Source organism: Mesoplodon mirus (assembly GCF_964341445.2).
Source record: "Mesoplodon mirus genome assembly, chromosome: 17".
NCBI lineage: Eukaryota > Metazoa > Chordata > Mammalia > Artiodactyla > Ziphiidae > Mesoplodon > Mesoplodon mirus.
Window position 1 is genome coordinate 3,019,341 of NC_138993.1, and position 13,585 is coordinate 3,032,925.

At 52.1% G+C, this 13,585-nt stretch overlaps 1 protein-coding gene across 2 annotated transcripts in view; it reads right to left on the reverse strand.

Annotated features, from left to right (window-relative positions):
- The window catches only part of MIPEP (mitochondrial intermediate peptidase), a 144,137-nt gene extending 131,075 nt beyond the window's left edge, over positions 1-13,062 (reverse strand). The window contains exons 1-4 of one of the 2 annotated variants that reach the window (XM_082601944.1): positions 12,487-13,062; positions 9,026-9,199; positions 5,623-5,711; positions 3,099-3,185 (exon numbers count right to left, since the gene is read on the reverse strand). In XM_082601944.1, coding sequence (XP_082458070.1) covers positions 3,099-3,185; positions 5,623-5,711; positions 9,026-9,199; positions 12,487-12,624 — 488 coding nt within the window. In that variant the 5' untranslated portion in view covers positions 12,625-13,062. The remainder of the gene's footprint in view (positions 1-3,098; positions 3,186-5,622; positions 5,712-9,025; positions 9,200-12,486) is intronic. The other variant, XM_082601943.1, reaches the window with a different exon arrangement.
- Between the last annotated feature and the right edge of the window lie 523 nt (positions 13,063-13,585).

A 13,585-nucleotide genomic window follows, 5' to 3' on the forward strand; every position in this document is an offset into this window, starting at 1 on the left:
CCTGTGTTAAATACAGTCCTACAGACATTTGTGTCTGTGTCTGAAATTTCTCTATTCTCTCATTGACCTAATGGACTCTTCTGGCCGAAGTATAATGCACTTGATGCTCTTTTAAATACAGTATTTTTATAATATGTCTTACTATCTGGTACAAATCCCTCTGTAGCATTTTTCTTTACCAGATCTTTCCTGCCTATTCTGGTATATTTACTGTTTATGACTTTAAAATCATTTTAAATAACAACAACAAAAATCTTCTTTAGATGTAGGATGGATAACATCAAACTTACAGACCAGTAGAGACCACTGAGTTTTCTTCTTCTAATCTAAGAATACAGCATGTTTCTCCATTTAAATATCATCTTTCATGCCTTGCGGGGGGTTGTGTGTGTGGAGGTTCTGCACTTTGCCCTCCTGAGTGTACTCCAAGCTGTATCACAGCTTTTGTTGCTCTTGTGACTGGGACTTTCCCTCCATTATATTTTCTGGAGTGTGTTTGTTATATTCTTTGCAAACAAGAAAACTCTTGATGGTTCTGGAAAACCCGAAGTGAAACAGGTTTCTTTATGGCTGGGCTTCCCAGAGACTCTAATATACTGAAATTCTCCAAGAGAGGAAAACGCATTAATACGTCCGATTTCCAAACTTACTGATCAATGGGACCCTTCTGGGAATACTTTCTAATACCTCACAAAACTAGTATTCCAAGGAATGCACCCAAGAATGTGATGATGATGTCACTTCTTCTATACGTTATCTTCTCATGACAAAGTAATGTATTAGGGGCCTCCCTGGTGGCGCAGTGGTTGAGAGTCCGCCTGCCGATGCAGGGGATACGGGTTCGTGCCCCGGTCTGGGAGGATCCCATATGCCGCGGAGCGGCTGGGCCCGTGAGCCATGGCCGCTGGGCCTGCGCATCCGGAGCCTGTGCTCCACAACGGGAGAGGCCACAACAGTGAGAGGCCCGCATACCACAAAAAGAAAAAAAAAAAAAAAAAAAAAAGTAATGTATTAAATCTCTAATACTTTGTTTTAGGCATTGACTTCTCCTTCACCACATGCAAGGTGCTTCCTGGGTGCCAGTCAACACTCCTGATGATATACAAGTGCCATGACAGTTTGATAATTATCTCTTCCAATTCTTGTTTCCTTCCACTCACACGTAACCTTTCCTTTCCAGAATATTGATCTTCTACCCAGGTTATTTTTCCCAATGTGTTTATCATTCTGTTATTTTAAAAATCCTGGGCTTCTCTGGTGGTGCAGTGGTTAAAAATCTGCCTGCCAATACAGGGGACATGGGTTCGAGCCCTGGTCCAGGAAGATCCCACATGCCGCAGAGCAACTAAGCCCGTGCCCCACAACTACTGAGCCTGAACTCTAGAGCCCACGTGCCACAACTACTGAGCCTGCACTCTAGAGCCCGGGCGCCACAACGACTGAGCCCATGTGCCTAGAGCCCGTGCTCTGCAACAAGAGAAGCCACCGCAATGAGAAGCCCGTGCACTGCAACGAAGAGTAGCCCCTGCTCGCCGCAACTAGAGAAAAGCCCACGTTCAGCAACAAAGACCCAACACAGCCAGAAATAAATAAAAAATATTTATAAAAATAAAAGTCCTATTGGCATCTTAGTAACATCTAGAAATGTGGTACATGTCCAATTAGCACAACTCCTCTGTACCTCAAATGGTCTGCCAGTCTACTTCCGTTTTTACACATTAAATATGGGAAAGCAAATCTGTAGTAAAGTCAGATCGTGAACAAGCTGTTGTTCCTCAAAGTCAGCAGCAGCTCGGTATAAATCCAGCACAATTAGCAGGCATTCCACTTTTACTCATTTTGCTAACAAAGGTAATAATGCTCAAACCTAAAATTATAATAAAGACCCATTGCTATGATTGTATAGCCAGCTTTACCCATATCCTGAGCATCACGATCAATGAACTGAAACAGGACCACAGGTAACCACTTACAGGCAGACAGGTGAAGACAACCCCTCCCTGCTTCTCACACGGCGTGGTCATTCGTACACCAGATCAACATGAGACACCACCACTGACTGATCCCTGCGGGCTGGGCTTCACTTGGGGGTCACAGGCCACGTACAGAGACAGACAACAGAGGAGGAAGCAGACGGGGCCAAGTAAGCATCCCATAAAGAAAAAGGAGATAGACAAGTGCAAAAGGCAGGAAAAGACATTCGTCTCTGTGCCATGACACAAATAACATATAGGGGGGTTAACGACAAACTCTACCACGTTTTATAAATAAATAAATCTGAGCAAAGAAATACAATATCCACAGTCCTGTATCAAATATGTTTGTGGGGCTTCCCTGGTGGCGCAGTGGTTGAGAGTCCGCCTGCCGATGCAGGGGACACGGGTTCGTGCCCCGGTCCGGGAAGATCCCACATGCCGCGGAGCGGCTGGGCCCGTGAGCCATGGCTGCTGAGCCTGCACGGCCGGAGCCTGTGCTCCGCAACGGGAGAGGCCACAACAGTGAGAGGCCCGCGTACCGTAAAAAAAAATAAAAAAATAAAAATTTGTGTACTGAGTTAGAATTAGGTCTTTTCAATTCAAAATCATAAATGGTATGAACCAAAGCCAACCATTTCAAGGATCCTGACATCCACCAGTAAATAAAAGCACTCTGCTTTCAGCTCCCGCTGTAGCAATGACGGAACTTTAGGAGTGCAGCTAAATGGAACCGTCAGCTGCTCACAGGAACCCATTCCCTGGAGAGGGCCCTGCTGCAGGCCGCAGCTGTGGGGAGCTAAGATGGAGCAGCGAACAAATCAGACCGGGCCCTGCCCTTGAGGAGTTTCCCGTCCAGCGGGTGGGAAAGCTGAGCCGACAAACGGGCAGAGGAGAGAAGGCTGGGAGCGTGAGGACTGAGAGAAGCGGAGCTGGGCGGGAGGCCGGGGTGAGACAGGCACAGAGCTCTCGGAGGAGACACCGTCTGAGTGGCGTCCAAGGAGGGTGTGGGACTCGTCACGTGGGGAGAAACCGTCCGGACAGAGGGGTCGTGAGCGCGGGGATGGCTTTCAAGCTCAGCTCCACAGTCACAACCGCGATGAACGCAAAGGAAGGAGTACCTACCTGGTTTCTGGATCAAGGGAATCCACAAGTTTTTTATCAGCTAATAGTTTTTGCAGACTTTGATATAATTCCACATTTGTGTTCAACCTAGAAAAATTACAAATAAGAAAAATTAAATGGTTTTCTAGTACCTTCTCTTTTTGCTTTAAGTGAAGAGAATGGTGTCAAGTTCCAGCATCCACATGGCCAGAGGCCAAAGGTTTGGGGTATTGTTTTGTTTCTTCCTTTGGACCAGGAATGGCATGACCGCAGTTAGTAAGGGACGGGAAGTGTGTTAGTACTAACTGTCCCGGAAAGTAAAAGCACAAACTTAAAGCCACAGTCCACAGCTGGGGACAGGAGAGCAGACAGGACGTGACCCCGCTTCCATCGAGAACCAGCCGCGTTGGCAACATGCCAAGGACCACTGGTTTCCCTAACAGGAGAGGAGCGGGGACGGGAGGGGAGGAACAGAAGCAAAGACCTGCAGTCCTGACTGGGCGCCGGGCCTGGGCTGCCTTGGCTCACCCGGGGGGAGTGGCGGGTCCACACCGGGGACAGCTCGAGGGCACAGGCTTCGGAGCCGCACCCTGCAGCCACATGGGCCCCGGCTACCATGCCCTTGGTCCGAAAGGGTTAGACCCTTGGTGGCCCCCAGGGTTCAGCGAGACGCTGGGCATGGCCCCCACTCCCAGAGGAGGCGGCTACTGTCCGCGGCCGCACTCGGGCCCGGCCCACCCAGCACTGCCTGCCCGCCCGCCCGCGGCACCACCGACAGCTCCTGAGTCCCTCTCCCGAGAGCACAGTGCGGGCCAGAGCTCCTGCCTCGGGGAAGGGCAAGGGCTGAGCGCTGCCCGCCAGGTCCACTCAGGGGCTCGCGGGCGGTCAGGTTCCCCGGGCAGCTCACACACAATCAAACCCCTGCAGGTTCATACGAACCGAGGGGCCTCTATCGCCACGGTGCTCACGGGCCACCCTGAACCTGCGGGACCAAGGCAGCCCCGCCCGCCGAGAAACGCTCAGCAGGGGGGCAGGCTCGGCCTCAGCCCCAGGAACCAGGAGGTCAGCGAGGACGGCCGCCTCCTCTGGCTGCTCGGCCCCCGGCCGCCCACGTCCAAGGGCAGCTGTTCCGAGGTGGCCGGCCGGACCCACGTCCGAGGTTTGAGCACATCTCCCACGTCGTGTCCTACATTGTAGGACTCTGAGATAAGTCTGTAATTTAGTCTATATTTGGCATTAATTCTAAACAAATACGTCCAGTTTTATCTTTGCTCTTCCACCACTGAAAAGTCAGTCGATTCTACTCGGGCACCGGAAGGCATCCTACTCAAAGCTGCCCTGGGCAGTTAGGGTGCAGCTCAGGCTCCGGGAGAGAAGGAGCCAGCGCTCAGGAGGGCGGAGGGCAAGGCTCTGGGTTCTGTCCGGTGATGACGGCCAGGTCCCTCGGCAGCACCCATGCCCCCCCAGGGGGGCAGGGCCCGGTCCCAGCAAAGGACTGAGCTGCGCTCCACGGCCAAGGGGGGACCGCAGGCCGAGCCTCCGACACCACCTCTCTACCGACCAAGGCGCCGGCTGTCCTCCCGCAGAACCAGGAGTCCACGTCTGCTGATGCAGCACACAGGCCCTGGCCAGGGCCCGGCGCTCTCGCTCACCTCCCCGGCAGCCCTCGGCTCCAGCGCCTTCAGCACGCTGGGGTCTGGAGTTTGCAGGGACCAGCTTACCCGTTCAAGGAGCCGAATTTCGCACGCACCATCCCCAAAGGGCAAACGCTGCTGGGGGCACCAGCCAGCAGCAGCCATACACCCCATGCGAGCCCCGGGGGACGGAGGGGCCTCCGCTGGGCTGGGAGACACAGGTCCCGCGAGGTCTTTGCAGCCGGGGGGCCGGCGCCCGCACTGGCTGACCCCCGTCCTGGTGGGCACCCTGCCCCCTCCCCGTTACTCTGACCAGCACGCTTACATTTACTCCGAGTCCCTTTCAAGTGACCGACTTCACCCCAGCCTGTGCCTGCCGCAGCTCCCAGACTGCCTTTACGATGTGCCCAGACGCCCCCAACACCAGCCCCAAGGGACCGCAAGGCCACCGGGCAGAGGTGACCACGCTGACCTCTCGCCCTGTGGCCACAGCTCTAGGGCGACAGCGATTCCACCACACGGCCATCTGCCAGCTCGCGCTGCCCGCCCGCCCCCGAGACGCTGACGATCCCTTCAAGGAGGAGACCGAGGACCCCGGGCATCCGCCGCACGCCCCCAGCCCCACAAGCACTTTGCATTCACCGTCTCGTCCTCCTCCCAGAAGCCCTGAGACACAGATCACTCCACCACTCCCCTGGCCAGTGAGGAAACCGAGGGACAGCAGACAGGGAGGCGGCCCAGAGTCAGGCCGCGGGCTCCCCCCACCCGCCCGCCCCGGGCAGCCCTGCGGCTCACACACCAACCCCACGCCCCATCCCCCGCGGCGGGGCAAGCCCTGCCGACGGACGACCTGGGGCACAGACCCGGGGGCCCCGCGGCCCAGCAGGGTCCGGGAGGAGGGGCACACGTACGTCTCCACCATGGCGCCAACGCTCCGACAAGCTTCCTCCGCGGCCTCTCTGAATGCTGCCTCGGGGTGAGCGATTTTCACAAAATCGGCCTAATGGAGGGGAGACAAAAGCAAAAGGGCGTTTGATGGGGAGCTTGCTTCCAGGGTCTGAGGGCGAAAATGAAAACGTGAGCTTTAAAATGTGCCATTTGCCTTGACCCAGCATTTCCATTACTGGAACTTTCCCAAACCGGCGGGAGGAGCAGCTTCTTCCTGAACATTCATTAATTCTGTTATTCCCGGGAACCAAGTCCGTTTCATTTCCAAATACATTCCAAAATACTCTTACTGACTTTATTTTAGAGAAGTCTCCCTCCTGCAAATGTAAAAACCAAGTGAATTCTTCCTACTTCTATCATTCAAAAGAGCAGACTCTCACTTCAAATAATCTGGAGCTTTCTACCTAAGTGTTCCTACCTGGCCCATGGGACATCGCTTGGAGGCGCTTCTAGTTAACGCTCACACCTGGTGTCCTTTCAAGGCTGAGTTAACTGCATTCCAGCCCTTGTGCAGAGAACAAAGACTGCCTTTAAGTAAATAGGAATCCCCAGCTGCAGCCTATCTGGCACAGGACTAGAGCTGTTATACTGACCTTAGAATTTAAGTAAGCCAGAATCCCTTTTTTATTTTTTTTAATGAAATCTCATAAAACTAGATTTTAGTTTTCATGTTAACTGCAGTACACTGCAAAACAGAAATGCAGGGAAACTACAAAATAGTGCATATTTTCTTCATTCTCATGAAGACAACATGTATGGCTATAACGTGAAATAAAATCACCACAAAGTAAAATGTCCTAATTTTATTATCAAAGTTTTTAATGTAGAAACATATAAATCCATAGTTTGATACAACATTTGACGTAACAGTAGGATAACATCTGCACTAAGGCACCTGAAAAGTGAGCTGTGTAAACTTTAAAAGATGCTATATAAATTACTCATCTGCATGCTGCACAATTTACAATCAATATTAAAATTCAAAACACCTGCATACGTTTTAAAACTCGTTTGTGAAAGTGGTGAGGAAAATAATACAGTTCCACGGGGACTGTGTTAAGAAAGAAAAAGAAAACAAAATGACCAGTTTATAAAACTCATGCCTTACATGGTATTGATCTCACTAGCCGGCAAAATCTTAAAAATTCAAAAAAGGAAGAAGATTCTTTGAGCTTTTTGACCCAAAGATTTACATGTATAAATCACATCCTAGTCTTTTTGAATGAGACATTACCAAACTTCATAAATATAAAAAACTTCAAAAATAGGGCAAGCTATGGGGCAGAGAAGTTAAAATCTTTTAGTGAAAAGCAGAAGTGGAAACGTGGAAAAAATGCTAGAACACTGGTTAATTAAGACAGAGGCTAAGACAACAAACACCCAGTAAGTTCTGGGATTTCTGACCGCAAAAGCCAATACTCAATTACAAATAAGTGAAATTTGCTGACCAGCGCTTTCCTTTCAGATTTCAGTGTCACCGTTAAGCAGAGACGGTTCAAAACCTGTTTTCTGACAGTATGTCTCCCACATCCCCCAACAAGACGAGCCCTCGCTGAGCACATCCTGCAGGGACAGAACCGGAGCCCGCGGCACAGCTCACTTCGCCCTCAGGATGGATACTCTGCCGATCTCTTTACAACTGGGAAACCTGCAGCTGAGGGTCTAGGACAGCGCAGGTGTGACTGGCTCAGCGCAGACGCTGAGAGCAAGAAGGAAACCACAGACGGGGAGCTGCCCCTCTGGTGAAGAAAGTCAGCCTCAAACGGTAAATAGGATTCCACTTACCTGACACGTAAGAAAAGACAAACTACGGGGATGGAGAACAGATCAGAGGTTGCCGGAGGTGAGAGGCGAGGTGGGTGCGACGCACAGGGAGCGTTCTGGGGGTGATGGAAGAGTTACGCAGCCTGACCGCGGGGCGGCTACGTGCACACAGAGTCCACGTGCACAGACCTGCACCATCCCTCAGAAGAAGTCGATTTTACTGCGTAATAATTTTGAAACTAAACACTTTCTCACAAGATGGGGAGGCACTTCCTGCCGCTCCAGGTAAGGTTCCATGCGGCCCGGGCGGCAGCAGCCCTGGACGCGTGGAGGGTGAGGCCTCTGCGGCCAGACCGCCGGACGCGAAGCCCAGCCCCACCACTCACGGGCAGGGGAACTTAACCTCCTAGTGCCTTTCTTTCCTGGTCGACAGGTGGAGACATGCCCAGAGGCTGAATCAGTCAATCCAGGTGAAGCTCTTAGCTGGGTCCAGTGCCTATAAGAGCTACAAAACAGCCAGCACCAGAACATAAGCCGCACGAGGTCGGACCACACTCCCAGTGCCCGGCCAGGGTGGGGCTGCTCGTAGAATGAACGTAAAGAAAGAGCTGTGGGCTTCCCTGGTGGCACAGTGGTTAAGAATCTGCCTGCTAATGCACAGGACACGGGTTCGAGCCCTGGTCCGGGAAGATCCCACATGCCACTGAGCAACTAGGCCCGTGAGCCACAACTACTGGGCCTGCGCGTCTGGAGCCTGTGCTCTGCAACAAGAGAGGCCGCGATAGTGAGAGGCCCACGCACCGCGATGAAGAGTGGCCCCCGCTCGCCGCAACTAGAGAAAGCCCTCGCAAAGAAACGAAGACCCAACACAGCAAAAAAAAATAATAATAATAATGTCAGATGCAGACTTGTGACATCCTCTGTCACATAGGGGAGGACGTAAGTCAGGCACCAGCAGATAAGCAAAGCTTTCACTTAAAAAAAAAAAAAAGAGAAAGAGCTGTACAGACAGGAGCAGGCGTGACCACGACTGGGGACTGGTGCGCCACTACGATGCCGCGGCCACCCTGGGCTGAGAGGGAAGCCTGCTTCCACCTCGGCCGTGGGCGTCTCAGCTGGCGGAGAGACCTGCGGGCACTTCTATCTCAACTTCAAAACGTGGGGAAAAGATGCCTTTGATACAATCAGTTTGACGTCAAAACCCTATTTTTGATCAGAAAAGACATTCCTGAAAAGGCTTATAAAAACTAGTTTTTTTCTAAGATTAATTGTATTGTAAAGGTACAGATAAATGTTCTACTAGAATTTTGGTAGACATTTTTATAAATGAAGAACCTGTCACACGAAGAATCTTTGCCATGTGCGTAATCATCTTCCATTACATATTTATTTTATTAAATATACATATTAAAGTACGAGTACTAAATCTGACCTTTCCTGTACATTCTTCCCATTCAACAGCACACCTCACTATAACAGATCACACCCAAGAGCTCTCACAGTTCAGATATTCCTAACTTTACAGTCCAGTACTGAACCCAATACACTAAGCTTAACTTGCAAAACTGAGAGGTGGTCTGCGGCCCACGCCCGGCGTCTTACCAAGTCGGCCACCCTGCACAAGGAGTCCGAGAGCTCGTCAAAGATGAGCACGGTCTGGGGCCCCGGCGGTGCGGAGCACACGCGGCCCACCAGCTGCTCCGTTTTCCTCAAGGCCTTCTCCTGGGCGACACGGAATCCTTCTGGGGCGCTGAGCTCAGGAACTCCAAACAGGCCCTGAAACCCAAAGAACAGTTTCCACTGATAACTAAAAACATGACCTGGGGGTATGCAATACAAATACTTTTGTCATAAACAAAATCTTGGTTTTCATTGATACTTCGTATCATGGTGACACCTGTCATCACAGGTATCACTTTCACATTCCCCGCGACATTCCACATATGACACTAAAAATGTTTTAGACTGTAATTTTCTTCAATTTTTAATTATTTTATAAAAAACAAAAATAGAATGATATGGGTTCAAAATCCAGCTGTCACTACCACAGAACCTAACTCACAAAGTGGCAAGGATTAAACGACACACGTTTTTAAAAAACATTTTAACAGTGCCTGGCACACAGATGTCAGCTGTAACCACTATCAGCTGTGTGACCCTGGTCGAGTTCTCTCTCCTCCTTGGCCTAGTTCTTCATCAGGCATGAGGGGATGACAATACGTGCTGTGTCTCACAGCACGGACACAGGAACAAGGTTAGTAAGTTCTCAAGACCCTGCCCGGCACTAAGTGAGGTCCAGGACGCAGCATCGAGCACTCCACAGACTATGAAATAGGGACGGTGAGTTGATTACTGAGTGCATATATATTTTAGAAAGATTTAATAAACATGCTAAGCCAAGTCATAGGCGGAAACTGGCAGCAAATTTTATACCTTCCAAAAGCATTTCAACACCTTGATAAAGATAAAAATCACTATCTAATGGGAAGGAAGGACCATCTTCTTGTACCGGTTCGATCGCACTTGTTAGGACGCCCAGGAAGGCAGACAAAAACCACAAACAAGGGGCTTCCCTGGTGGCGCAGTGGTTGAGAGTCCGCCTGCCGATGCAGGGGACGTGGGTTCGTGCCCCAGGCTGGGAGGATCCCACATGCCGCGGAGCGGCTGGGCCCGTGAGCCATGGCTGTTGAGCCTGCGCATCCGGAGCCTGTGCTCCGCAGCGGGAGAGGCCACATTGGTGAGAGGCCTGCGTACCGCAAAAAAAAAAAAAAAAAAAAAAACCCCACAAACACTTATTACACATCGACGGCATGCCAGAAGTGTACCACGTACTTTACACAGGTTCTCTCACGTAAAATCACACAATCCTAGAGCACAAACTATCAATCTCCTTTTTACAGATAAGGTAACACTTTCAGAGGTTAAACGAACATGCCTGTGGTCACTAGCAAACAGTGGGAAAGCCGCAACCTGAACTTGCTCCAAGCATCCCTAACGCCCACACGTTCTCCATGCACGTGGACTGCAACTGGCATTGGAAAGTCTTGTCTCTGCAGGAGGGCAGCTCCGAGGCCTAGGAACCCCGCTCTTCGCCATTTTAACCAGCTGCCCAACGCAGGGCCTAACACAGGCAGGAACTCACGAATGAGGCAAATTAACAGGGCCAGACCGCTGCCTAGACAGCTTTGTGTCAAGAGATGCCTAACATGTCAATTGCGGGAAACACCAAGAGGCGGAGCTTTCAGGCCTGACAAGGCCCACTGTTTCTGCAAGAAGGAATGCACGAAGTTGTTAACTTCTTTTCAAAATATATTAACAAGTTGGAGAAAATAAAGACAGGCAGCGGCAGAGCAGAATTAGGACCAAAAATATATTTGGTTTTTACAATGATTTAATATGATTCAATTACAGACTTTATTTTCACGTCTCAGCACACCTCCCCACACTCCTCTTGGAATTCTAAATCTCAGCCTACCAAGTTATGGTGATACTAGAAAACTACATAAGCCTTTGGGTTTCTTTTTTTAATCAAAAACCAAGTCACGTATTTGAAAATCTGATATCAACACGTGAAATTATGATGTGCAAAAGAAAAATTAATAAAGCTAAAATTAGATCTACTTCATCCACCCATAACCAAGCTTACCCCTCACGTCTTCTTGCTCATTACCCACAGGTTGTGCTCGTTCTCACACCAATTATGTCAGTACCAACGTTATTTAGCCCCATGGAAGTTGGTGTAGCAAATTTCATTCAAAAATAATTTTAAGGGCTTCCCTGGTGGCGCAGTGGTTGAGAGTCCGCCTGCCCATGCAGGGCACACGGGTTCGTGCCCCGGTCCGGGAGGATCCCACTTGCCGCGGAGCGGCTGGGCCCGTGAGCCACGGCCGCTGAGCCTGCGCGGCCGGAGCCTGTGCTCCGCAACGGGAGAGGCAACAACAGTGAGAGGCCCGCGTACCGCAAAAAATAAATAAATTAATTAATTAAATAATTTTAAAACAAAGAAATTTGGGCGTTAAATAAGAAAAACTCACATGATTAGGCTCACTGTAATTATATCCCAGACTCATCTTTCCAAGAAAGGCAATAGCAGAAATAATGAAAAAATTAAGAAGGCAAAAATAAAAGTAACAGGGCAAAGTGAACAAAATCCATAAATGCAAAGTAAAGCAGGCACAGGTAAACCCCTTCCAAACTTTCCTTCCTTTCACCTTTAATTCAGTCATTAATTCAATAATGAGTTTCAGGAGGTGGGCGGTGGGGGAGGGAAGGAGTGGGAGTTTGGGGTCAGCAGATGCAAACGATTATACACAGGACGGATAAACAACAAGGTCCTACTGTAGAGCACAGGGAACTATATTCAATATCCTGGGCTAAACCATAATGGAAAAGAATACGAAAAAGGATGTATATGTGTATAACTGAGTCACTTCGCTGTACAGCAGAAATTAACAAAACATCGTAAATCAACTCGACTTCAATAAAATAAATTTTAAAAAAGAAAAAAATAATGAGTGTCTACTGAATGCCAGACACCAAGCGGGCCGCCTAGATACACAAACAACTAGGAACAACACAAAAAGTCAGTGATTTTCTCCGGGAAAAATCTACGTGATGGCCTGCACCACCTTAGAGGACAACAGACTCTTCTCCAACTCGGTGTTTTAAAGAAAAAGAAACAAAGCCGAAAAGCTTGGGAAAATATTAATGACGTCACTTCGGGCATCAATGGAAAGACTAATTACACTAATTGACAGAAGCTGGTCCTGGTATCAAGACACCGAGGCCGCAGGTGAGCTCACCGCGCGGCCCGCGCCTCACCGGGGCCGGCTCTGAGCTACAGGGCTGGGAGTTCGGGGGACGCGCTCAGGACCACTGCACCTGGGGCCCTCGCTGGGCAGGTGCTGGACCCGAACCTGGGGTCGCCCCGCCCCCCGGCACCTGCCCCTTAGAGGGGGGTCCGCCCGCAAGGTCACCCAGGGCAAATGACACCTCCCTCCCGTGCGAGGCGGGCTCGCCGCCCGGACCCCGACGACCCCGCCCGGGTCCCGCGGGCCGCTCACCCGGCGCTCGCCGAACAGGTCCAGACGGCGGCCCTGCGGCTGGACGTTGAAGGCGGCGCCCACCGGGGACCAGCTGGTGCTGACCCACCGGACCCGGAGCCCGGCCCCGAGGCCGCCCAGCCCCCGGGCGCACAGCATCGCGCCGCTGCAGCCGCTCCGCGGCGCGAGGGCCAACGAAACCGGACTCCAGAAGCCAGCCCGCAGCCCCGCCGGCGTGCGCACCGCGTCTCCACGGCAGCGCCCGCCTACCACGTGACCCCGCGCTTCCGGGAAGGGCACTAGGCCGCGGGGCCAGCGCACGTCGGCGTCCGCAGGGCCAGAGCGTCGCCCGCTGCTTTCCCGGGCCGCCGCGTTTAGCGCCCCCGCGCGCCTGGAGGGGGAACCGCAGGACGCCCCGCCCTCCCACGTGGCCGGGGGGATGGCAGGGTCTGCGCGGCGCTGAGCCTCGCACCCGCTGCCGAGAACACACGTCGGCGGCAGGCCGACAGCTGCCCGGCACCCTGAACCAAGACCCGTCGCCCTCCGTCGGCCTCCGCTCCAGGAGGATGCGAGACGCAAGGCACTGCGCCCGCACGTCCCAGCCCTGCAGCCAGAGCTGTCGGTGGACCTCCATCCATCGACTGTAAACTCGCAGTGATCGATAACATAATCGACAACGCAGCTTGTTGGGGGTGGAATCTGCCAAGCTGCAGTCACCGACGGAGGGAGTACGGGGGCGGGACGGCAGCGGCGGAGAAGGTGAGGGGTGGGGCCGGGGGTCGCCCTCCCGGTGACCGCGAGCGGAGGCTGTGCAGAGCTCAGAGCATCCCCTGGACGGCCCGTGAGGATGACCCTGTTGGAGGACAGCGCGGAGGCTGGCGTGGGCGGGCGGGGACCTGCTGCTGGGCCTCGGCTTTGGGCGGAACCGGACGCCCCTGATCCAGTCCCCCAGCGCCCGGCGCGCAGCGCATTGCGTGCCGTGCCAAAGGATGCTTCGTGTCCCTGTACCAAGGACCAGCGCCGACGGAACCTTGTATCTCACCTGAATGCGTGGGCCTGAGGTAGAGTCTGCTCCTGGGAACACCTGTTGGGTGTGAGCAGTCCCGGAACCTTCTCTGAA